Consider the following 27081-nt stretch of genomic DNA (forward strand, 5'->3'; position numbering starts at 1 on the left):
TACTCAGAATGGTGCCAAAAACAAAAAACATCCAGAGAGGGTCAGTTTTGTGGACGGAAATGCCTTGTTGATGAGAGAGGTCAACAGAGAATGGCCAGACTGGTTTGATCTGACAAAGTCTACGGTAACTCAGATAACCACTCTGTACAATTGAAGTGATACGAATATAATCTCAGAATGCTGTTGTGAGATGAGGTTCGGCGCTGTTTTATGCGTCACGAGGGGGACCTACACAATATTTGGCAGGTGCTTTTAATATTGTGGCTGATTGGTGTATTAGAGCAAGCTTCAAAATACTCATCTCTTAAAAGACAATGACATTTTGAAATTATTGGGAGGGGGATTCTATTACAGTTTATCATTGGGGAGATAAAAGGCATTTGTAAGCATTTAGGGCAACATATTTATTTAAAAAAAGGGAAAAAACAGAATTACATTAGTTGAAACTAGTCACCTTGCCCTCTTCACAATTATCAGAAGATCTGGTTTGTTTTCAAGTAAATGTTTAATGTCACTTAAGTAATTTCAGTTCAAAAGTTAAAAATGTTTTAAGTGCTCATTGGATTTCTGGGGAAAATGTCTAAAGTGCTGGGAGGTGACACGAGTGTGCTAGGTAAAAGCTGCTTCTGTAGACTATGACTGTCTAATGGTATTTTATAAAGACATGTGACAGCTTCAAAAAACTGAACACCAAATCAATGTGCCATTACCCTGAAGAACCCAGGTGCAAATAAATCCCAACCATTAATGGAGAGTTAACTTTAAAATCCATTCTTTCAGAACAGTAGCATGGAAGAAAAACTTCTCTGTGGTCACATCTTTTGTATTCATGTTAAACCGTTTCTCCATGTCAGTCTCCGTTTATATCCCCACCTTCACAGAGCAATAAGTAATTTTACAATAAGACAAACATAACACAAAAGCAGCAGCACCACCTCAGCCTGACTTTGGACTACCAAATTGGATGAATCAAATGGGTTGTCCACTTCCCTACACTGTCCCATAATAATCACTCCATGCTGCATTAGACTCTTACCTCACATGAAGCCCTAAAGACTAAGGCTGTTACAGTCACACACGAAGTGTATAATGACCAGACCCAACGGCCATTTGGAGTTCAGACCTCTATAAAAAGCAGGAAATGACAGACACAGCCATAAAGAAAGATCATTAAACCAGAGAAAGCAGTAGGGTGTTCCATGTGGCCTTTCTCTGGGAGAAAAACATTTGTAATAGATTGTGTAAAATTTCAAGTGAGCTGAGTGAAAAAATTTTCACACGTTAAAGGAATATTCCGGGTTCAACACAAGTTAAGCTCAATCGACAGCATTTGTGGCATTATGTTGATTACCAAAAAAATTAATTTCGACTCGTTCTTCCTTTTCTTTTAAAAAAAGCAAAAATCTGAGTTACAGTGAGGCACTTACAATGGAAGTGAATGGGGCCAATTTTTGGGGGGTTTAAAGGCAGAAATGTGAAGCTTAAAATTTTATAAAAGCACTTACATTAATTCTTCTGTTAAAAGTAGTGTATTATTTGACCTGTAAAGTTGTTTAAAATGTTGTTTTAGGGTTTACGGCATTTTGTCATCATGGAGTTGTAAAATTGGATATAACTTTACACAGAAAAGGTTAGAAAGCTACTTTTTTTTTGTTTTTGTTTTTTTTACATTAAAATCACATTAACGCATATTGTTTACATCTTGTTGCAACAATTCTGAAACTGTGAGTATTTTAACATTTACGGATTGGCCCCTTTCACTTCCATTGTAAGTGCCTCACTGTAACCCAGTTTTTTGCTTTTTTTAAAGAAAAGGAGGGACGAGTCGAAATAAATTTTTGTGGTAATCAACATTATGCCACAAATGCAGTCGATTGAGCTTAACTTGTGTTGAACCCGGAATATTCCTTTAAGCATCCTACACATTTTATGAGGATGGTGAGAGGATAATTATGGGATTTCCACCTTAAACCCCCCAAAAACAACCCCAGTGTCTCCATAAACAAATATTTATATACTGATAGCTATTTTGTTAGCATTGTGTTTTTAGGGTGGGCCTATTATCCATCTTGAACGGGCTTCACCTATGGAGCCTGTAGACTTCGTTTCCCCATATGAGTTTCACCCATCAATGCACTGAAAGTTCAATTTTGTCTTACCACAAAGTTGCATAGGTTGTACAAATAACACAGGGCATTGGTTTTAGAAAATATATCTGTAAGTGATTTAATAGGTTTTCTGTACTCTTATCTCTCTCTTATATATATATATATATATATATATATATATATATATATATATATATATATATATATATACATCTCAAATGATCTCTCTAAGTCCTTGAGCATCTTTTGGAGAACATTTCCAAACGTCTCTAAACATACAGTACCAATACAATACTCTGAATTGTCAACATCATACGACTATGAACTTGCCATATTCAACAGCTCTGCTCTTTAGCTCAAGCAATTACACCTAACGAAATATAAAAACCATCCTACATAGCGCTGGTGTGTACAATATGCACACAACATCGGTGTGGACCTCAGCCCGGGGGTTTGGAATGATCAACTATGGAACTAATGATGGCATGTGTGTGAGAGTGTGTGTGTGTGTGTGTGTGTGAGAAAAGGTGGATTATTTCTCATGTTACATGTGTCTCCATATAACAGTCCTTGATCACACTGCTTTTGTACGTGTATGGTAAGCTTCATGGGTCCGTTATGATGGGGCTGAGAGAGACTGTTGGTCTAGGCTGTGGTCTGGGATCTCACGCGTGGACTACAGCAGTGGATGATGGGCCAGGGACAGTCAGTAAATTTGGCTATGCACACATTCATTGTCGGTCCATGGCTTCCCAATGGTAGCGTCATTTCCTTAGGTCTAATACACAAACCTGGAATGGGGAAGAGCAGAAGTTATCATGACAAAAAATTGTCATGATCACCTTTAAGTATAATTTCAGCTACTTCAATCAATGCATTTAGTCAAAATATTCCCATGAATCTGCACTTAAAGGAATATTCCAGGTTCAATAAAAGTTAAGCTCAACTGACACCACTTGTGGCATATCTAATTACCATAAAAATTAATTTCAACTTTAAAAAAAGCAAAACTCAAGGTTACAGTGAGACACACAATGGAAGTGAATGAGGCCAATATTTGGAAAGTTTAAACAGAAATGTGAAGCTTATAATTTTATTAAAGCACTTACACAAATTTTAACAGAAAATGCATGTATTATATGAGCTGTAAAGTTGTGTAAATCATTGTTTTTACAGTCATTTTAGGGTTATAGTGTTTATTGCTTTATGTCGTTATTAGGGCTACAACTAATGATTATTTTGATAATCGATTAATCTAATGTTTATTAGAACAATTATATGACTATTCAGGGATTATTGCAACAATTAATCATTAGTTCTTAACCGATTATTCAGCTTGTGCCCCGACTTAAAAGGTTGTATTAAACGTGCTTACTAACAATAAAGAGGACAAAATCATCTTTTAAAAATACCTCTAAATGACATTCACTGAATTAAAGGAAAAACAAAAACCTTTTTATTAAGTTTAATTCAGTAAAAAAAAACAAATCACTGCAAAAAATTGTATTGTTATCAAGTGTTCTTGTCTTGTTTTCCATTTAAAATGGTCTAAAAATCCTTAAAACAAGATACATTTACTTGAGAAGGAACATATATGATATTTAAACTTGCTTTAAGAGATTGTATCTTAAATATAAGTGTATTTTGTCACTTTGGTTTGGTTATACTTCTGCGAGTGCAGTAAAGACAAAATATACTTGTATTCAAGATCTATTCTCTAAAAGCAAGTCTATGTAGCTATTATAGCTAATATAGCTATTTTTAAAGGATTTTTAGATATTTTAAAATATTTGTATTTTTAATATTATATTCAACATTCTCAGATATTTTTTTTTCTTCTGCAGTATATCTGCTAAAGAAAATGTACGTTGTTTTAAAGGAGTTTTAGATATTTATATTGGAAAACAAGCCAAAACATAAATCAAAAACGTATTTTGTTGCAGTGTATAATGGGGTGAAGACTACCCTCTCTCTCACCTTCTGTTCACTTCAATTTATCTTTAACTCACAAAAAATGAATTAATAAAGCTGCTTATTTCTTCATGATAAGAAATGCACAGTGACACATATATTATGATTCAATAAGTCGCGAGTCATCACGTTATAATCTAGCTGCATTAAGCGAGCTCAAGGGACGAGCATCCCCGCGACAGAGTGTGCATCAGACAGGTGCAGTTTCAGTCTCTCCCACTTAGATCGTGACATTCGCGCAACTCACAGAAGAGGCGCTGACCGCACAGAGAAATGCCCGTTTCGGAGTTTGTAGTTATTTACGTGATCTGCTTGCATATAATTTGAACTTTATTAAAGCTATAACGCATTCAATATAACTGCATTTAAGATGTAACACCGAGGTGTTTCCTTTAAAGAGCTCCGGCTCCGCATATTCAACGACAAGAGTGCTTCTGTATTTACTTATTTGGTATTTTTGCATTATAAATCCCTCATACTTTGCGATCTACATCACCTGAAGCTGTGAAGGAAAGTTTAGAGTGCATCTGGACTGTGAGCTGTGTAATTCTTCCTCTCCTCAGTCAGGCGTGAACTGCAGTGCTGCTCTCGCGCATCATCATTAGAGTTTAATGTGAACTCACGTTACGTTAAATGATCAAAAGACTATTCGACAACGAAAATTTGTCAACAATTTGTTATTGTCGATAACGTCGACTGATCATTTCAGCCCAGTCGTCATGGCAACGAAGTTGTAAAATTGGATTTAACTTTACACAGAAAAGATTAGCAAGCGATTTTATCACACTAAAATCATGTTAAAACATATTGCTTACATTTTGTGGGTATACTTTTGAAACTGATCATTTTAACATTTACAGACTGTCCCCATTCACTTCCATTGTAAGTGCCTCACTGTAACCCAGATTTTTGCTTTTTTTGTTATTTTTTTTTTTTAAGAAAATGAAGGACGAATTGAAATACAGTTTTGTGGTAATTAACACTGTGCCACAAATGCTGTCGATTGAGCTTAACTGGTGTTGAACCCATAATATTCCTTTAAGACAAATATATGTACTGAGTGGGCTCTAGACAGTCACTACATTCAAACAGTCCATGCACAGGAACACCTTCATTGGTTTTTTCCCCACATCTTTAAAACTCACCGATCCATCTGATGCACTTGCGCCCACTTTGTCCCCAGTGGAGTTCCAGCATACTTCAAAAATGCCGCCCGTCCCTCGGTAGCTGTTGACTAAAGCACCACTCTGTAGGGAAGAAATAGAGACTTATGATGAGCATAAATTAATCAGTGCAGCATTTACAGTAATAGACAGTTATTTCAGTCAGGCTGGTTAATCGTGCCAGTTTATTTTGGAATTATTGTCGATAATTGTCGACTTTCGACATTTGCTATTAAATTAAAATACCAAATTTCGAATACTATTGAGTGAACTTTGAGTTCATTTAAACAATAAATAATGACTATTAGGATATTTTATTATTTATTAATTTGTTTTAATTATTATTATTATTATTATATTTTTTTAATTATTATTATCTCTGTGTTGTTGCTGTATTGTTGTGCACTGGAAGCTCCTGTCACCAAGACAAATTCCTTGTATGTGTAAGCATACTTGGCAATAAAGCTCATTCTGATATTTAAACTTTTCATGAGTAGGGTCTAAACTCTCCTGCAGTGCCCCCCAGAGTGAGTTATTTCTGCGTGTGACACTGCACAGCCGGTAGAGAGGGTGGAGTTTTGACGAGTTCTTGATTTCTTGTCATTAAAAAAAAAAAAAAAAAAAAAAAAAAAAATGTATATACCATGGTAAACATATGAACAAACGGGTTATGTCTGCTTTACTGTATTTGTTTTATTTCTTTCATTTATATATAGCTATAAAAATAAATGAACAAATAATATGAGTACAGTTTGCCTATGCACTGTTTGAAATCTCAAGACTTTGTGTGTGTGTGTGTGTGTGCAAATGCATCGTCACTTAATGTAAACAGACGGCTGCGTGCACAGGATGATCGCGATTATGTGTTGACTAAGTATACGATATTTCTAAACCGTTATCTTGGTGCTTCTGTTATAGTTCTGTTTCAGAAAACAAACAAATCATATGCCTGAAAAGACTATTTGAGTTGCTGTTTGTGTGAATTTCAACTGCATGCATGGGATAACTGCTCTGTGTTGACTGGGAGTAAATTGATATTGTGATACTTTGGTCAAATTTGGTCTTTTACATAAAATAAACGTAGGATATGCTTGAAAAGACTGTTTGAGTAGCTGTTTGTGATGAATGACAAATGCATAACTAAATGTAAGCAAACATGGCCGCACGCATCGGATGATCGCGTTTGATGTGTTGACTGTGTGTATATGAGCTGTAAACTTTTTATCGTGGTACTTTGGTGACCATTTGGATGTATCAGTATAAAATAAACTTATCATGTGCTTGTAAAGACTGTACGATTCAATATTTGTGCGAATATGAATGATCCACTTGTTCAGAGCAGCTGTGTGTTGGCGCGAAAGATGATTTGAATCTGGCAGCTTGTAACGTAACTGGCTGTTGCAGAAACACATTATGCGTGACACTCCTCTGTGGGGCCCAGTTATTCGGTATGTATGAACGGGTTAAATTAAAATTAAGTTGGTAAATTAGTTAGGGTATGTAGTACCTGAGTGTTCCATATATGGACACACTTGTCGAAGGAACCGCTGGCCAGGTAACTTCCATCTGGGCTGAATGCCACACTGTAGACAGGCTCCTGATGTTTGGTCAGTGTGTGGATGCAGGCCCCATGCTCTGCATCCCACAGACGCACCGTTGAATCAAATGATGCACTGTAGGCAGAAAACAGTTTACAAAAAATAAAACAAATGTTAGCCTTAAAATCAAGTCTTGTTGCTTTCTGACCACAGACAAGAAGCGGTTATTCTGCACACATTCTTCAGGAGCTGCTTTAAGTGCAGTCCGCTGTAGGGCTCAGTGAGACAGGAGTGCTCACATGATACAGTAACACCAGAAAATGAGACAAAAATGCACGTTCATGGCATCTCTATATTCACTTAAAATTCCCATATTTGGATAGTAATATGTGATTGGAATTTGAAGTGTACAATCACGGTTAGATCAAATAATCAGCATCAGACGGTTATTTAATCAATCATGTAAGATGTAGGGCAAATGCTGGCCAGTAATTTGCCCCTTCTGAAACACAGTAACATCTTTTCCACGACCACGTGACACGTCTTCCGACATGGTTGTTTAAGAAATGAGAAGCTACACACTGCATCAGTTAGGGTTAAAATAATTGTTGCCAACTGAAACATTAATCACTGCAATACTGATCCAGTCATAGACTCTTAAATATCTGCTTATTTAAATCCAAACAGTGATTTTTTTTTTTTGGCCAGGCAGTGTATATTGTGTGTATACACAGTATTTACAGCATAAAATTGCTGATTTTTCCGATGCATTGTGATCTTTATTTGAACGATTTCTATATCGATTCATAAAATCCAAATATCAATCTTTAACTCTATGCAGCAACCCTCCACAATGGGAGTAAATCACTCTCAAATGTGACCATATTTAGCGCTATGCAACTAAAAATGTCTTTGATTAGCCACAGGCTGGTAAATGTTCAGATTTCACTCACCAGTGATTGAGTAAGATAGTGGAGAAGTTCAGCACCGAGATCCTTTAACTGCATGTTGAGAGTAAAAGTTTGGTTTGACTCGTTCCGTGTAATGTGTGTCCAATGATGAGATCCATGCGATCCATTTGTCATGAAATAATGACTCTAAATATTCTTTCTGTTCATTACAGTCGGTTGTTCATCAATAAATAAAAAGAAACATTAATTCTAATTAGTGCCCAACCGATATATCAGCAGAAAACAATGGTTTAGAATTGGTGTCATTACGTAGTTTGTCCAGCAGAGCGCGCTCCAACTCTATTGTTTACAGAGCTGACTCTGGGCTGACCATGGCTCTGCAGACAGGGCGGAGTTGGGCTGTGTCTCGTTAAGTTAACTAGTTTGTTAAATACATACTGGAAACTTAATAAACAATGACCCCCATCATTTTCCCTTTTCAATATAACTAATATAACATAAACCTTGTCCCTGACAACCATGTCACTCATGTCTGTTTGCTGTTAGCCAGCTATAGTTTGTCAGTGCAGTAAGTAATGTAACAGATTGAAAGGTAAATATCAGAGCATCTTTTTGCAGCTCAGCAGACAATGGTGCAGTGGTGGATTGTATGTGTTGAGTGTTGATTTCATGCTATGTTATTACCTAGTTGGTGAGACACAATGCTGGAAAATAAAATAAACAACGTCCGTCTTTTACTCTCCGTGACAACGAGCTTATAGCTAACTAGCTAATCACGCAGCTACTTTCATTGTTGTCAGCTGAGTGGAAGCTAATGTGTAAACATGTATTCACCAAACTGTTTTGTTCAGGATTCACAGTTTAGTACCCCCTTCAGCTGAACAATTCCAGTCGTTGCATTTATAAAATGTAATATTTAAAAGTCTGGTTTTCCACAGTTGAAAGTTTCCCCTGAACTCGTATAGCAGAATACGGTGTAACACCGCTGCTTATCTTGACTCGGCAGAATTAATATAGTCAGCATTTGACTGACACTAAACAGTACTGATGTTTATTTAGCTATTTATTTTATTTTTATTTATTATTTATTTAAATGGTCAGCATTTGACTAATATTAAACAGTACTGATGTTTATTTAGCAATTTATTTTATTTTAATTTATTCTTTATTTTAATGATCAGCATTTGACTGACACTAAACAGTAATACTGATGTTTTTTAGCTATTTATTTTAATTTATTATTTATTTAAATGGTCAGCATTTGACTGATACTAAACAGTACTACTGATGTTTTTTAGCTATTTATTTTTATTCTTTATTTTAATGGTCAGCATTTGACTGATACTGAACATAGAGTACTGATGTTTTTTATGCTATTTATTGTATTTTTATTTATTCTTTATTTTCTCAGTGTTCATTTCTAGAATTTGTTGACAATGTATAATAATAATGTTAAATATTCTTTGATAAAAATATTTGTTTAAGAAAGCAGCCTTCTGAGCACCTTTGCATAGTCATATCGGTGCACAATTGGTGAAAAATCCATATAGAAAAGGTCTGTTTTCATTCCAGCTCAAAAATTAAATATATCGGCCACCGTATCGGTAATCAGTGAATTTTCCCTCTCTAAAATCGGTACCGGTCTCAAAAATCCCATATCGGTCAGGCTCTAATTCTTATCAGACATAGCGTGGATGCGATTAGAAACCATGCAACTCCTCTTTCGTTAACGTGCTCTCAACAAAAACGCTTCTGTGAGACGCTCTTTGCAGGACTTCCAGTATTCTTAAAGATACAGTACAGTTTTAGCACATGTTTTACAAATCAATGTAAATAGTAAATAATACAAATTATGCATGTAAACAATAAACATGTAAAAAAAAATAATAATAAAAAAAAATATATATATATATATATATATATATATATATATATATATATATATATATATATATATGCTGTAAATACTGTGTATACACACAATATACACTGCCTGGCCAAAAAAAAAAAAGTCACTGTTTGGATTTAAATAAGCAGATATTTAAGAGTCTATGACTGGATCAGTATTGCAGTGATTAATGTTTCAGTTGGCAACAATTATTTTAACCCTAACTGATGCAGTGTGTAGCTTCTCATTTCTTAAACAACCATGTCGGAAGACGTGTCACGTGGACGTGGAAAAGATGTTACTGTGTTTCAGAAGGGGCAAATGGTTGTCCTGCATCAAGCAAAGAAAACAACTAAGGAGATTGCTGAAATCACTTGAATTGGGTTAAGAACTGTCCAACACATTATTAAAACCTGGAAGGATAGTGGTGAACCGTCAGCTTTGCAAAAGAAATGTGGTCGTAAAAAAATCTTGAATGATCGTGATCGGAGGTCACTAAAACGCTTGAAGTCACATTGTAAAAAATTTACAGTAGAACTCACAGCTGTGATTAATAGTGAAAGTAAGAGCATTTTCACATACACAATGTGACAATAACTTACAGGATTGGGACTAAACAGCTGTGTGGCCACAAGAAAGCCACTTGTTAGTGAAGCTAATCGGAAAGAAACTACTTAAATTTGCTAGGGAGCATAAAGATTAGACCGTGGAGCAATAGAAATAGGTCATGTGGTTTGATGAGTCCAGATTTACCATATTCCAAAGCAATGGGTGCGTCAGGGTAAGAAGGGAAGCGCATGAAGCGATGCACCCGTCATGCATAATGCCCACTGTACAAGCCTCAGGAGGCAGTGTTATGATCTGGGGTTGCTTCAGTTGGTCAGGTCTAGGCTCAGCAACGTTATGTGGCAATAAAATGAAGTCAGCTGACTACCTGAATGTACTGAACGACCAGGTTATCCCATCATTGGATTTTTTCTTCCCTGATGGCATGGGCATATTCCAGGACGACAATACCAAGATTCATCGGGCTCAAATTGTGAAAGAGAGGTTCAGGGAACATGAGGAATCATTTTCACACAAGAATTGGCCACCACAGAGTCCTGACCTTAACCCCATTGAAAGTCTTTGGGATGTGCTGGAGAAAACTTTACGGAGTGGTTCAACTCTCCCGTCATCAATACAAGATCTCGGCCAAAAATTGTTGTTGTGACGTTGCATAAGGTTGTCGAAACAATGCCATGATGAATGCGCGCTGTAATCAAAGCTAAAGGCGGTCCAAAGAAATATTAGTGTATGCAACTTTTTTTTTTTGGCCAGGCAGTGTAATATATGCAACGTTTATGACATTATATTTATTGATGGAATGCATGGATTTGTAAATTTTTAAAAAGCTAAAATGTTACCAAAATATTTAAAACTAAATGATAAAATAACATTTGTAAAAGTAATATTTTTGTAATGTACTGTATCTAGTTAGGTGTTCTGCATAATTAACAGCATTAGCTGAGAGAGTTGAATTTATTTCGTATTTAAGCAAAATTAACACTATAACTAAAATATACCAATATGAATTGTAATCAGAATCGAATTCAGAGCTGAAATCGAAAACCTAATCGGGAAATCTGTATCAATACCCAGCCCTAGTAAGAAGTTAAAGAAGTTTCAGCAATACTGATGTATACTGTCTAAATAAATAAACATCAACACTAATCACTCCTGTCACTTTTTCTAATTTAACTTAAATCAACATGTTATTCAAGAACAAGACAATAAGGAAACACGTAACCATTTTTGACTAACCTTTGGACTAATCGAGCTTTTGTACTTTTAAATACACCTGTTGGTGAATGGTGAAAGGTGGATGGTTCTGTACCTGGCCAGCATGAGATTGGCATTGGGGTTGTTGGTTCCAGGTCCAGTAGGACTCCATTTGATGGTGTATATCTCCTTACTGTGGGCTTGCAGGTCATGAACACAAGTGTCCTGTTTCATGCTCCAAATCTAACATTCAATACAGAACACAATGTTATTTAAATAAACAGTTCTACCTGAAGTTGCAAACACATCAGTAAAGAGCTAGAAATTTAGCAATGATGTTTCTTTTGTAGGTTTAATGCAATGTTTGATGTTTGTTTGTAGCGCACCTTTAGCGTCATGTCATCAGAGCAGGATGCCAAGAGATTCCCTGTTGGATCCCATTTGATGGCATTGACTTCATTCTGTTGGTAAAGCATTTAATTCATAAGTGCTAATCAGTTAAGTATGCTTAAAATAGATAGGGATGTCACAACACCAAAATTTCAGTGGTCAATACCAAAAACATTAAACCAAAAAAATTACTAGATCAGAATAGTCATACTGTACGGACAGGGTAAGTTGGGATATCTGATATAAACGGCTTACTGTGTGGCCCTGGAATGTCTTGACTGGTCGGTCCTGGCCCAGTTTACACACGTGAATGCACATATCCGTGCTGCATGAGGCAAATGTGTTGTTGCTTTGCCAGTCCACGTCCAGAGCAGGAGCTGCAGATGTCAAATGGAAAGCACTTCATTCTTAAACATTCTTTTGAAACAAGCATAATTGCTTGTGTATTATTAGAACATTTGGATTAAAAGTAAAAGTTATTTCTATTTAAAACAGATACCAAAATTTTCCCATGTTGGTAAGATATATCTTATTTGTCACAAGCACCCTTTGAAACTCTTCCCAGTGGGGGATTAACAAAGTCTTCTTACTAAAATACCCTTTCTAAAGCTCCTGCTGTTCACATTGTATAAGATATGGCTGTTAAAATCTGTCATGTGTACCTTTATTAATGTGCTTTAATTTATGTATTCCATAAAATGTTTGTACATTTCCAGCTCTTGCCTCAAAATACAAACGTTTTTGAGTGTTTTTGACAGAAACAACATCTTTTTTTGAATATCAATTCAAGACCAATTTTCAGGAATCCCACACCTTTTGACCAACAAATCTTTTGGACTCACTTTATATTAGGTGTCTTTAACTACTATGTACTTAAGCATTTAATACAATGTACTTATTATGTACATTTGTGTTGTTGCATTGTACTTACATTTCTGCTTTTAATTACATCTCCAGTTATACTGTTAACCTTAAAGGGATAGTTCACCCAAAAATGAATATTCTCTCATCATTTACTCACCCTAATGCCATCCTAAATGAGTATGACTTTATTTCTTCACCAGAACACATCTGAAGAGAAATAGAAAAATATCTTAGCTCAGTAGGTCCTTAAAATGCAAGTGGATGGTGATACGACCTTTGAAGCTCCAAAAAGAACAGACATTAATTTAACCAGCGGAGTCATATGACTGATGTTTATGCTGACTGTTTGATGTTTTTGGAGCTTCAAAGGTTGTATCACCATCCACTTGCATTTTAAGGATCTGCTGAGCAAGATATTTTCTGTTTTTCTTCAAATGTGTTCTGGTGAAGAAAGAAAGTCATACACATTTAGGATGGCATTAGGTTGAGTAAATGATGAGAGAATTTTCATTTTTGAAAATTTTGAAATAGGTTTGAAAACCTAACCCTATCCTAACCCTACCTCAACCTCAGTAGCAGCTAATGTAAATTTTGGGAGAATTAACACAATAAATACATAGTATTATATGAATTTTAATGTTACATAGTAGTTAAAGACACCTAATATAAAGTGGGACCAATATTTCCAGTTGTTTGTGATTACTTAGTAGAATTTGCATTCACAAAGAGCAGTTTCTAGTCAATGAAATATTTTAGAGCGAAGAATAACTAGAAAAAAAAAAAAAAGATATTTATTATAGAAATTTCCATGAATTTTCAGGAATTTAAGTATTTCCGGGCCTGGAAATCCCTTTTTTTTTTAAATTCCCTGACATTTCCAGGTTTTCCATGACCATTTGGTAAACCTTGATCAAGTCAAGAATGAATACCCTGCTTGTGGTGATTTTGTTACTCACCTGAATGGAATGGAAATTGCTGTTTGGCCTCTCCTGTGTGAGCGTCCCAAATTATGGTGGTCTGAAAGACATACATTACCAGCAGCATAAAGTACAACATTACCACGTTATCTGACAGAACAGGACAATGAAGATGTTCAAGCTTTTACTCTACCTTATCAACACCGGCACTGAGGATAAAGTTTCCTTTCTTGTTCCACTTTAAAGCAAATATGGGACCCTTGTGCTGCCCCAGTGTACTGGCAAGATTACCTAAGAGTTACAAGACACTGATTAGATAAACATACATAAAGTAATTTTGTAGCATGACTGATGTTAGTGATACAGTTAAATAAACTCACCATCTTTAGTCCATATTCTGGCAAAGCCATCATAGGATCCTGTGGCTAGAAGTGTACCTTCACTCTATCAAAACAAAAGCAGAGAAATCTGTTTTTGATCCAGAAATGAATGCATATATGTATGAATATATATTATATGTATGAATATATATACACTGCACATCTGCCATCACTCTATTACAATCATATCTTCAACATCTCTGAAATCATCAGATTACTGTTCTTTGATTACACTCATTTTACATTCAAAAGCCTGCAATACCAAACATGGTCTTGTGACCAATCCTAGATTGATTTAAGGGTCACATAACTAACAACTAGGGATGGGACTCTATGGTTATCTCATGATTCGGTTCGATATACGATATAAGGATCACAATTCGATATAACAACACTTAAATGACAACAATATTACAGAAATATTTTTTCTGAAAAAATGTATGAGCAAAATACACAATTTCTCATCAAAATAGTTATATAATACACAATATAAATGCTGACAGTTTAAATAATAAGAGTTGCTCATATACCTACAGTTGTGCTCAGAAGTTTGCATACACTGGCAGAAATTGTGAAATTTTGGCATTGATTTTGAAAATATGACTGATCATGGTCTTTTATTTAAAGATAGTGATCATATGAAGCCAGTTATTATCACATAGTTGTTTGGCTCCTTTTTAAATCATAATGATAACAGAAATCTCCCAAATGGCCCTGATCAAAGGTTGACATACCCTTGAATGTTTGGCCTTGTTACAGACACATAAGGTGACACACACAGATTTAAATAGCAATTAAAGGTTAATTTCCCACACCTGCGGGTTTTTAAATTGCAATTAGTGTCTGTGTATAAATAGTCAATGAGTTTGTTAGCTCTCATGGAGGCACTGAGCAGGCTAGATACTGAGCCATGGGGAGCAGAAAAGAACTGTCAAAAGACCTGCATCATTTTTGTTCAAGTATCGTTATATTGTGCTCCTTGAAACAACAACACCGTCTTTTTCCAGAGCAGCCTGTATTTCTCCTGAGGTTACCTGTGGTTTTTTCTTTGTATCCCGAACAATTCTTCTGGCAGTTGTGGCTGAAATCTTTCTTGGTTAACCTGACCTTGGCTTGGTATCAAGAGATCCCCGAATTTTCCACTACTTAATAAGTGATTGAACAGTACTGACTGGCATTTTCAAGGCTTTGGATATCTTTTTATATCCTTTTCCATCTTTATAATGTTCCATTACCTTGTTACGCAGGTCTTTTTGCATGATCAGTCATATTTTTATGACAATTTCACAATTTCTGCCAGGGTATGCAAACTTTTGAGCACAACTGTATAAGAAAAGATCACAAATAAGCTTTTAAAAATAGTGGGCTACATTCAGGATGATCAGGTGCAGAACAAGCAATAGAACTGAACAAAACCTGTCCTGAAAAAAGTATGTGAAAGTGTATATTTTGTATAGTATGTTTATATCTTTGTAAAAACAAATACTACATTCTATTAATTAATATAATATCATAAAATGGTATGTATAATAATGATATGAGCAATCAATGTTTGAAATAATGCGTACAATTTACAAGTAATAACACTGAGTTTACATTAATTTGTATAAGAAATGCTAAAAAAGGTTACTGTCACTTTAAGGGTTCAACGAGCAGCTCACAGTGTTCCGGTTCAGCGAACATCAACGAGAATCTTTCGGTTTCTTTAGCACATCCATGCTGCGTGAGATCAAAATTAATATTTCTTTTTACTTTTTTATCTGACTGTAAAGGACAGAAAGGATATTAAGGCAGATTATTCAATTAAAGTGTCAAAGAGCCCCTCATCTTTGATGGACACACATGGAGGAAATGATCCATTTTAATCACTTTTCATCAAAACAAGGCTTTTCCATTTATTCCAGTACTTACATTTCTAAAAGCTAAATTCAAGCACTTTAAGCTCCTTATTAAACAGTGTAGAAAAAAAAAAAAAAAAAAATCGCAGTAAGGGTCAAATCAAGCGAAAGGGAGATTATGATGTTTGATGGGTCATTTCATTTATGATCACATGGACAGAAAACAATGTTGCAAATTTGGAAATATTGAGTTATGCCACGATATGATTTGCCATTTTTTTGGTTCATGATATATCAAAATTCAATATATCGTCCCATCCCTACTAACAACACACTGACTGTTGGCCAACATTTGGCCATTTTGAGATTACCGGCATTGGCCTATTAAAAGAAGTTGTATAGGTTCAAAATTCCACCAACAACCTTTGTGTAATTAACTTTTTTTTTCCAAATGTTATTATTTATTTTTTTTTTTTACAGATTTTTGAGTAAATACTGTAAATTATGTGTTGATTTCATTTCAGCAATTTTAAAGCAATTTTTAGATGAGTACATCTCATTTGCTGTCCTTAAATTGAGTCATGTAGAGGTAGACAGATATATCGGTTTTGCCGATAGATCGGTGCCGCCGATAGATTGGTGCCAATAGTAGCTTTTTGAAAATAGCCAATAGTTTCTTTTAAACACCTCAAGGGGATTTTCTGCATCTAAATCGGTCATCATTGACAATATTCATCCATATTTTTATCTTCACTTCAATGCATATTTTGATTAGATAAATCAAATGTCCTAAATTGAAACGAGGGCATGCAAAGAAATATGCGACTATGTGGGAAAATCCTGTTAGTATACTGTCTCCTAAACTTTATATCTTGTGAATAATAATTAAAAAACCTGATATGGTGAAATATATACATACAAAACCTTTCATCTGCTGAACATATAGGCTATAAAAAGCTTAATTTGGCGAATACTTACATACAGAGCACTGTAACGGAGCCAACTCTCCGTCAACGTCACTCTTTATGCACTAATGCACGATTATAAATACAAAAAACACATATGAAGTATAGACATTGAACGCTTATTTATATAACCTTTATTGATTTTTGTGTTCATGTTGATTTTGACTGACAGTGTCCCTAGAGAAAAGGAAAAAGTCTGTTTTTATATAATACTGGACATTTATGACAAGTGATCTCTGATGATCTACTGTTGATGAATTACTGCTCAAACAGTATTAGCCTATATGACAGCGTTTACTTTATAGTGTTTCTATTGTAATACATTGTAGATGAATGTATGAGTGCATGTTTTGTTTTGCTTGTGTGTTTGTGTAAGCTGGAAGAAGAGACATGTCAATAAGAGTCCCTGGTGTATTTCAGGCTTGTTTATAGTTGAAAATCCCACGTTATACACCAAATCTTTATTTTTGTTCTGGTAATTATTGGGATTTTGGTTGCACAATAAACTGCATCTGGGATTTTATTCATTTTGGACTTCTGTAGCCTCTATATCTGTGCCCATCACAGTAAGGAAAGACTACTAAAAAATTTTAAACACTTAATAAAGAGATTTGAAAAACGATCAGCCGATTAATCAGTTATCGGCAAAAATCCACTATCGGTGGACCTCTAATGTATATATTGACATCAAATCGTTCATACTTCTTTCTAGATATCGGCATTGCGCATTGGAAAACCTATATCAGTCAACCACTACAAATTGCCAAGGGTTGCTATGGTAAATAACTGCTGGTCCTAGCACTCACATTCCAATCCAATGAGGTGACATCTTTGTTACTGGGAACATCCTGCCCCCCCTCCCGTATGCAGTGACGCAGCACCAGCTGAGTGGACCCTCCAGCACTACTCTCACTCAGGTTCCAAATCCGCGCAGTCGAGTCTCCAGAACTGAAGTCAACAAAAAAGCACACAGAGATAAATCTTTTCAAACTGGAAGCAACCCATTCGAAACTAACAGAAAAATGATGACCAGCCAGTAAAGCAAAGTGATAATTATTTAAATTCACAGGTTGCACTAAGTAAAATGAAGCGTGGTGAGAGAAGCTTTAGCTTGACACTGACCCAGATGCTAGCAAATCACTGACGGGGTTCCAAGCACAGATGAAGACTTCAGACTCATGGCCCCGAAGAACCATGGCTTTACTGGCTGGGATCTCCACTGCCCTGTCCACCTCCATCATGTCTGAATGGTGGTCTGTGGGAACAAGGGGTAGTGTAACAACATTTTCAATCATATTCAACTTCCTTATATGTCCTGAGGCCAACTAATGAAACTTTCACTGTAGAGGTTTTGCCGTGGACACGGATTTGCATGACCAGTTCAGTTCCTTTGATTAGCATGAAACCCGAAAACTCACTAGCTAACGAGTGCGCGCCATTCTCCTCTCCATTAGCAGTGTTCTCTCCATTCTTGGCAGCACTGGCCGCTGAGGCACTGGAGGCAGCAGCAGCTTGCTGCTGAGCCAGCTTATCCTTATACACCTGCTGCCTCGTCTGCACCACGTCTGGCATCACTGCATCAATCAGGGACAGCGACTCGATCGGTCGCCCGTCAAACAGGGTACCATCCTGTTGAACACATTATAACAGGTTCAATATATTATGAGTCAGGATGAGAGACTGTGACATCACTAGATGCATATAACTGGCTGATTGAGAGATAAAGTAATCAAGAAACTGACCTCATTGATGCTGACTTCAGCCTCCACATACTGCAGGCCCTTTTGAATGAGGGATGTGAGGGCAGCAGGGGGCACCAAAGCTCCGTTTATGTTGGACTGGCTGATGTGGCTCTCTATGCCAAAAGTGAAGGCTGAGTGGGAGAAGCCTGCAGTGGAAAAAGAAGACAATTCTTGTTACTATTTAGTAACAAGTATTTTCTTATGCCTTTCTGCCCCAAATCTATTTTGTGCCGCTGAAACAAAGGGAATGGCCATTCAAACAGTTAGTCTCCTTAAGATGAATCACTTTTGTTGTATTATTCCTATTTCGTAAGTCGCTTTGGATAAAAGTGAATGCCAAATGAATAAATTAACATGACCATTAATGTGAACCTTGATATAAGGCTTACCCAACCTTCCATTCAATCTTTAACAGTACAGTTTATATATCATTTGCTCTTCAGTTTTAAAATGTCACAGGGCTAAAAAAAAAAAAAAAGCAGCCACTGCATGCAATAGTTATGTTCCAAAACCTAATGAGCTGCCTTGAGGTCTACTGTCCTACACAGGCAGCATACTATATGAAATGCAACCTCATAGGTGGCTGGTACTCAAGACACTTCTCCTATTATTAAAACAGTTGAGCTATTTAATGAAGTTTGAACATTGCAATACAGTGTATTTTTTCAGTTGCTGAAGTACTGAGTACACTTGTATTTCTTGTAAGTCACTTTACACAAATCAAGTCAAATTTTGGTTTTAGAAATGGCAAAAAAAGAAACATTTCTCACGAAACTTTTTTTTTTTTTTTTTTAAGAGATGAGGGCTATTCCATACACTACATACTTGAAAGAATAAAACAAACCAGGACTAAGAGAGAAGCAGACGATCCAAATGGACAACAACAAGACAACAAGTACATCAGAGTTTCTAGTTTGAGAAACAGACCCCTCACAGGTCTTGAACTGGCAGTTCCAATTAAAAGTTCATACCACACACCTGCTTCAACTGCAAAAGTGAAGAGGAGACTCCGGGATGTTGGCCTTTTAGTTAGTCTTTCAAAGAAAATGCCACATTTGACATTGGCAAATAGGAAGAAAAGGGTAAAATAGGCAAAAGAACTTTAAGACTGGATGGTAAATTGTTAGAAATGAGTATCATGGAGTCCAAGTTTGAAGTGTTGAGCTGTTGTTAGAAAAGAGTGAACGTAGGGTCCATGAAAAGTGTCCTACAAGTTAATGACATCTGTGGGAAGTGCTGCAGAAAGCATGGCATGAAACTTTACTTGAAGATCAAGAATAAACTGACTGCTAGAATGCCCAAGGTATCATTGCTGTAAGTGGAGGATTCTTGGATGAACAAAACGTTTGAATACAGCATTAATTTAAACAATTTAAACTGTAAATAATTTTAAAGCATGCTTGATAAAAAAAATAAAAGTCTATTTCTCTTTCAAAAACATACAAATTTCGTAGTTATTCCAAACCTTTGAACAATAGTGTATAATCAACCTTTCTCTCAAAGACTCCATATTGTAATTAATTATTTGAATAATCTTATTTCAGGTCATTCAAATTCATTCTGAATTTGCCTTAACCATTTAGGATCCATTTAATGCTGAATTCAAATTTGGTCAAAACAAGGTATCTGCCTTATGGAAATGAGTTGGGAGTGCACCTGTGGTGTGTTAAAATACTGTCTAAGTTGGCAGGTCCCTAGGTTTTGAAACAGAGCAAATATAAAACAGGATACACAGTATGTGTGGTGCTTGCTTATAAAAAAACGCCATTGCAGGATGGCAGTCCACAGATAACATACAAACTGTTGGATGATACTCACCTGACTCCTGCAGGTATCTGTACACAAGGAAATTGACCTCATCACTACTTATGCTCATTTTGGATCCTGGTTGAACCAAGAGGTCAAGGCGAGAGGGAAGCCTGGAAAACAAAGGCATGTCTGTATTAGGGATATGCAAAACGTTATTTCTACATCTGACTAATCAACTAGTTGGTGATTTGGCTGACTAGTAAACCATCATGACCAATCCTAGTTTGCATTACCGTTATTCATAAAAAGGCATCACTGGACAGTGTATATATAAACATTATAAACTAGTTACCGCTGCTTAAAATTGTTTACAACAGTTCTGTCTGTGCTGCCATGGAGATGTGCCTTCAGAAAACATGCTCTTAAAACCATGGTATTTTGATGGGAAAAATTACATGCGTGTAAAACAACAAGAGGAAACACTTCAGATGTACATACAAGGCTGTTTACTTGGTCTTTAGGGCTATTTCTTCATAAAAACAAGTAACACATCATGCGACAATACTCCCTGTTGTTTACAACGTGTCAACAGCTCAGAAAGTGCAATGCTTGCCCTATTCACGATCAAATAAACATTGGCTGCAGCTTGATTGAAAAGACTCTTAAGCAGTTTAAGAGCATCTATTAATTCTTATATCCAACGCTCGTACTTATTACATTACAGAAGACAGAGTTGCATATCCAATAAGCACAATACTTGAAGCACATTAATGGCAGATTCTCTTTCCATTTACAGACATATATAACTCATAAATAAAATATATAGTGTAATATAAAGAGTCACTCACCATAAGACCAAGTGTTGATTAGATGCTCACACACTTGCTGTCCATGGGAGCACAGTTAAATCAGCCTGTCAATAAAAAAAACTGCAATTGTTATAGTCAGATTATAAGAACTGTATGTTACAGTCAGGCTTTTTCCTGTAGCCATCTAAATCGTGCCAATAGGATAAAGTAATAGCTTCCTCAAAATGTGCAGATTCTGTCATCATTTACTGACCCTTGTGTCATTCCAATCCAAATGTGAATTATTATTTTCCTGTCAAACATAGAACAAGATACTTTGCAAAATGTCCAAGCAGCTCTTTTCCAAACAACAAAAAAGGCAGGCACAAAGGGCTCTCAAGCTCTATAAAGGACAAAATGTTACTTATTCATATTTAATTTTAACTTAAAGGGGATTTTATTTTAACTTAAATTATGCGAAATCCACTTTTTAAATTTTTTGGAACATAATTGTGTGTCCCCAGTGTGTGTAGACAACCACAAAATATGGTAAAAGGCCATCCCCTCGTTTCTTTCCTTTCACCATCAATAAAAAAAAACAGTGTCTCCAAACTAGCCATTCAGGTTTGCAGCTCCTTATGACGTCAAAAGGGGAAAGTAGTTTGGATCCGCTCATCGCACAGTCCGCTTTATTTATCTCCTCGCTAGAGCCGTTTGTGCTAATTCCATAACAATGAAGCTGTAGCTCTGTTTCGGTTATGATATAAACTGATTAGCGTCCTCCACAGTCCTGCTTGAGTGGTCATGCAATGAAGATTTTCCGTGTAATAAAATCGGGCATTATTTCAAAAACGATTATGAAACGATAGTGGTATTTTTCGACAACTATAGCTGTTTTTCATGGCACAGCAGGAAAGGCACAGCCCACTTCCAGAAAGGGGTGTGGGGAGCAGCAGCTCCTCTGCATTTAAAGCTACAGACATTAAAACAGCCAGTTTTGAACAGGGCTACAAAACAGAGGTATAAAGGCATGGTAGAGTAAACGATCTGTGAGGTATTTTGAGCTGAAACTTGACAGACACATTCTGGGGACACCTGAGACTTATATTACATTGTGTGAAAAAGGGGCATAATATGTCCCCTTTAAGTTACTTATTCATTCTTAACTTGGAATCATAGGAAAAATAGGGACATATTATTTACTTAATAAGTTAAAAGTACTTTAGTCTTGGTCCATTTTACATTTACACTGTTGTTTTGGAACCCAGTATATAATATTATTCACAATTTATATTATAATTAAAATATTTCTGTCCTAAATTCTGCACTTTCACGCATTATTTTAAGGCTCTCTGATTAAACCCGTGAGCTCTTATTTCTCATGAAGCCTTGAGATTCTGTTTGTATTTGAAAATGTTTCTTCATTCTATCATCTCCACAGGAATCGTAAGTGGGCGTGTCCTCGTCTGTCACTATGTTATTAACACTACATGCATGAACCCGCAACGACCAAGAACATTTGCCATTATGCAAACGCACTTGGTGTTCACTATCAAAATCCTTGCTTATATTTTCGTGGCAGTTTGGCACAAACCTCCACAGATGGTGCTGCAGGGTTAGAAGTGCCACTGCTGAAATGTCACATGGTTTACTTATATTCTTGACACAACATAACACTTGCTAGCCCAAGTCAGCTGTGCACCTTTTTCACTGTGCACAGTAGTGATGTTTTGTTTGTGAGCGAATCGTTTTTGTTACCTTAACTTTTAAGTGAACAAATAGTTTTCGTGCACCTCCATACACCGAGGGGTGTGGTCCATTCAAAAGTGATCATCCCTATGCCCTATTCCCTTCAAAGATTTTACCATCCACTGTGAGAGCTGAAAATGTGGGGCTAAAAAAAATGCATTTATTCTGAACTCACTTTTAAGTCATTTTTATTGGAAATTCTGTTTTAAGCTCTCTTATAGCATGTATATCATGATTGTTCTCCCTTTGCAGTGTCCTTCTGAGGCTGATTTATCCCATTTGGTAACCAGGGTAACATATTTCTCGTTCACTGACGTCTCTCCCTTATCTAAAAATATACAAAAATAGTTGTAATGTCATCAGTCATTTTTACTCATAATTCATCCAGCCATTTGACTTTCTCTCCTCGTTGAACGAGATTTCCGAAGTAAAAAACGATATACCTCCCCTCTTTCAGTCATTCAACAGATCCTGATCCTCGCTTGTTTAGTGAAGGGGCATATTCGTTCAGTGGGTCAAACCAATTATATGCACCATCACAGCCAGCACTCAAATGTTATTGGCTGTAAAGGCATGAAAAGCCACCAAAGCAGTCTCATGTTTCAAACTAGAGCTCATTGGCTTTGAAACGGACAGACATCAATAAACAAGAAATGGGAGTCATTGTATGGAGGTGAAAGATAACAATTCGTTCACTTAAAAGACTTGTTCAAAAAGACAGATTCCTTCACAAATGAAACGTCGCTTCAGCACTCAGCATAGAAAGCACACAGCTAACTGGGGCTAGCAAGTGTTATGTAACTTCAAAAATATTAATGAACCATGTGAAATTTGAGCAGTGGTGAAAGAATAAAGAGGAAACACTGTCTCAGCGCCATTGCGGCTTGCTTAACTAATCGGCCAATGCCAATAGATTAAAAAATCCAAATATCATCCGATCGATTGAACTTATAGAATGATTGATTGATCAATAGATCGGTCGACCACAAATCTCAATCAGATGATTATTTAATAATCGCGACAGGCCTACCCATCCACTTTCGATGTATGGAAAAGATCCGCTTGGACATTCTGCTAAATTTCTATTATGATCCACAGAGGAAAAAAATACAGGTTTGGAATGACTGCTCATGGCCCACTCACGGAGGATATGTGAAACTGGCGTAATACAGAAAGGAAATGGCAAAACAACTCATGACATTATCAGACACTGTGAAAAAAGCTTGAGATATTAAAAGGCAGATGTGCATATATGGATCACTTTTACTCACAAGTAATACCTTTTTAGTCTGACACCTGATAAGCCCAAGTACAAACAAAAGGACATGCATAGCAGTCATTGAACATCTATCCTACAAGCAGTTTAGCAAGAGCATTACAACCCCACCTTTCCATAAAATCATTCATTATCAGTCCTTTGGTGAAGAAAACACAACGTCAGATAGACAGGCACAGTTACAACCTCTCCTAATGCACCTGTATGGCTCTATAGCATGTGTCTCATGTGGGTCAACTTTTTCAGAGTAGCTGTTCATTTAAGTGTTAGTAAATTTAATCAGTTAATGACATCACAGTTTTGCACACATTGGTGTGTAGTTGTAAATGGCAAATGGAGAAGAAAAGCCCCAGGGCCGTTTACACGACAACATTTTCAACTAAAAACTGAAAATGTTTTATGCATTTTGGCTGTTCGTTTACACGACAATGGCATTTTGGGGCCTGAAAATTGAAACTTTTGAAAATGGGTTTCAAAGTGCAAGTTTTTGAAAACGATGCCGTTATCGTCTCCGGGTACGTTTACACGACAACGATGTACTAAAAACGTAAAAGTTTTTCCTTTGCGTTTTTGAAAAGTTTCGCGTACAGACAACAACGTTGTCAAAACGATCCCCGTTCACACGGATCCGCAAAAATGACTAAAAACACTGTATTATGCATGCCAGGCCAGTAGTTAACAATGTCACTTTGTAAAGAAACACGACGCGCCTGCGCACATAAGCATTCTTCCACAGAGCGGTGAATACAAACAATGAAGATGGCGATTGCTGGTCGTAGTAGTGATGCAGTAAATCTACACTTTGTTGGAGAAGCGTCAATAAACTCAAAATCTTGAGCAGCACAAACACAGTCCTGTAGTCCGCCACTGTAGTTTTGAAGTACTTGTGCGCATGCCTGTAGACTGAACACGTAATACGCGTGCGCATGACGGCATCGTTCTCAAAAACTGGCACTTTGAAACCCGTTTTCAAAAGTTTGCGTTTTCAGGCCCCAAAACGCCATTGTCGTGTAAACTAACAGCCAGAACGCATAAAAAGTTTTCCGATTTTAGTTGAAAACGTTGTCGTGTAAACGGCACTTGGGGTGTTCATTTCAAAAGATAGCCTATGTTAGCCTACTCTGTTGATGAAGATTAAAAAATGTCATTGTATGATTAAAACACTCTAGCCTGTTTCAGATTCAGTCTGTTCCGACATCCCTTCTTATATCCATTTTAATAGCAAGATTATTCCTTCGATAGTGATGTACAGCTTCCTAATGTTGAATATACTTTATGTTGAGTTGAGTTTGAAATACACTTAACGTCGATGCATTTAGCATAATAAAGCAGGTATTAAGTTAAAATGTTGATTTAGTAATTAGAGAAAACATTTTTTTTTTTTAGTTATTTTAGAAAATTAACCATTATTGTAATTATAGTAATATTGTTGTAACCATGGGTTTATTGGCAGAAACTATGGTTTTACTACAGTAATACTGTAGTAGTACTGTAGTAACCATGACTGTATGAACAATGGTTAATTTTGTGGTTATGACTTTACTTTAAGTCTATGGTTTTACCAAAAAAAAAAAAAAACCATACCATGGTTAAACTATGGTTACTGAAGTAAATCCATGGTGATTTTTCGGAAGGGCAAACCTTTTGAAGTGTTTGTTCCCAAACTGAGTATTCTTACTTTGGATTTGGCAGTAGTATTTTTTTTTTTTTATCTGAACATAGCAAATACTGAACCGTACCGAAACAGTGACCCTAAAACCGTTACACAAACCGAACCGTGATACATTTAAACCGTTACACCCCTAATCAACACATTATAATGTTATCTTGAAAAAGGGAAAGGCTTCATTTTAGTTATGAATGAACAGAAGTTGGCAGCACGCCGTAACCATAACATTTACAGATATGGCCTTGACATCCCATAACTTCTGCTCATTCATATACTGATTACTGTAATTAACCCTTTCCCTTTTCAAGCAAACATAAAGCATGTTAATAAACAAAGCAAAGGGTGACAAAGGCGTCGTCTCCAAAAAACATAAGAAATAAAGTGAAGATAGTGCTTCACAACCTGCCGTTCAGCATTAACTCGTAACTCTTGAGCCGATAGCTGTGATGACAAAGCAACCAAGAAATAGAAACCTGATGATCTGACAGAGAGTTCTCTCAAATATAACTGACTACACTAACCCCCCTCTGTCCATGTACTTTGTAGAAAAGTGCTTTAACTGTAGAACACAACCATACAATCACCGGTGTAGCTCTAAAACACCGAATAAACATGAATAAAGTAATTAGAAAAAAACTATTACTGCATACTTAACTCGTCTGATCACTAATAATTACAAGTATAATGCCGGAAGTTCCCTCACATTTCTTACAGCTTTTATCACGCGGCAAATAAAAATGTCAACAAACGTCACCGGAAACAGTAGACTCGCTAAACAACAAGTGCAGCAAAAAAAGACTCTAGCTGCAGCGCGTGTCTGCTTCCATAGCAACGCAGCTAGCTAATGCTAAATTGAGTTAATAAAGCTAGTTGTTGTCAAAGTCGATCACGCGTGCAAACCGCGCGCCCATCCCCCAACAACACCGCGCGCCACACGCACTGCTAGCATAACACAACTGTAGTCTGCTAAACGAACTGCTTCAAATGTGTAACAGCCCACATCACTCATCTAAATCAACTAAGAAGATTATAATGACTATAACTGGGTCATATGATGTGTCAGGTGGCGAATGAGAGGCTCGTCTTACTCAGGCCGCCGGAGCGCCGCTGCCTCCACTCGGATCAACCTGCTAGCTTCTGCAGCTAAAGTCCTGAACAAACGTGCCAAAGCGCCAATATAAGTCCAAAAGAAGTGTATTCCTCGACTTTCCCACTGCACAACGATCTCTCTATCATTGAATAACGACTATTCTCCTGTTATAAACATGAAATAGTGGGGGAAAAAAGAAACATTTAGCAGCTTATGGACATCTAAGCGCTTCATAGGAAGCCAACGGCCTCAGACGAGCAGGAGGGTGGAGACTTTCCAGGCGAAAGTGAGACGTCGGGCCTATCTATCTATCTATGGCCATAC

At 36.5% G+C, this 27081-nt stretch overlaps 1 protein-coding gene across 2 annotated transcripts; it reads right to left on the reverse strand.

Annotated features, from left to right (window-relative positions):
• LOC127442418 (F-box-like/WD repeat-containing protein TBL1XR1) lies at window positions 1-27010 on the reverse strand. Of its 2 annotated transcripts, none has more exons than XM_051700436.1 (16): window positions 26756-27010; window positions 21034-21098; window positions 20255-20355; window positions 18437-18582; window positions 18113-18323; window positions 17817-17949; window positions 17501-17642; window positions 13892-13955; window positions 13705-13802; window positions 13551-13611; window positions 11986-12107; window positions 11727-11801; window positions 11456-11583; window positions 6750-6915; window positions 5225-5326; window positions 1-2899 (listed from the first exon to the last, which is right to left on the reverse strand). In XM_051700436.1, the coding sequence occupies exons 3-16, from the start codon at window positions 20310-20312 to the stop codon at window positions 2873-2875; spliced, it is 1533 nt and encodes a 510-aa protein (XP_051556396.1). In that variant the 5' UTR covers window positions 20313-20355; window positions 21034-21098; window positions 26756-27010; the 3' UTR covers window positions 1-2872. The 2 variants fall into 2 exon arrangements, with proteins under 2 accessions (XP_051556396.1, XP_051556397.1); XM_051700437.1 differs by lacking the exon at window positions 26756-27010 and adding an exon at window positions 25583-25988.
• Window positions 27011-27081: the final 71 nt, after the last annotated feature.

The sequence above is a fragment of the Myxocyprinus asiaticus genome, chromosome 6 (genome assembly GCF_019703515.2).
Source record: "Myxocyprinus asiaticus isolate MX2 ecotype Aquarium Trade chromosome 6, UBuf_Myxa_2, whole genome shotgun sequence".
Classification (NCBI taxonomy): domain Eukaryota; kingdom Metazoa; phylum Chordata; class Actinopteri; order Cypriniformes; family Catostomidae; genus Myxocyprinus; species Myxocyprinus asiaticus.

Bases quoted from the DNA above. Each gene is read 5' to 3' on its own strand.
- LOC127442418 (XM_051700436.1), bottom strand. From the start codon at position 20,312: ATGAGCATAAGTAGTGATGAGGTCAATTTCCTTGTGTACAGATACCTG. The intron at 18,583-20,254 runs GTGAGTATCATC...TTTCCACTGCAG, and splicing joins CAGATACCTGCAGGAGTCAG to GCTTCTCCCACTCAGCCTTC. The intron at 6,916-11,455 runs GTACAGAACCAT...TTCTGCCTACAG, and splicing joins GCCAATCTCATGCTGGCCAG to TGCATCATTTGATTCAACGG.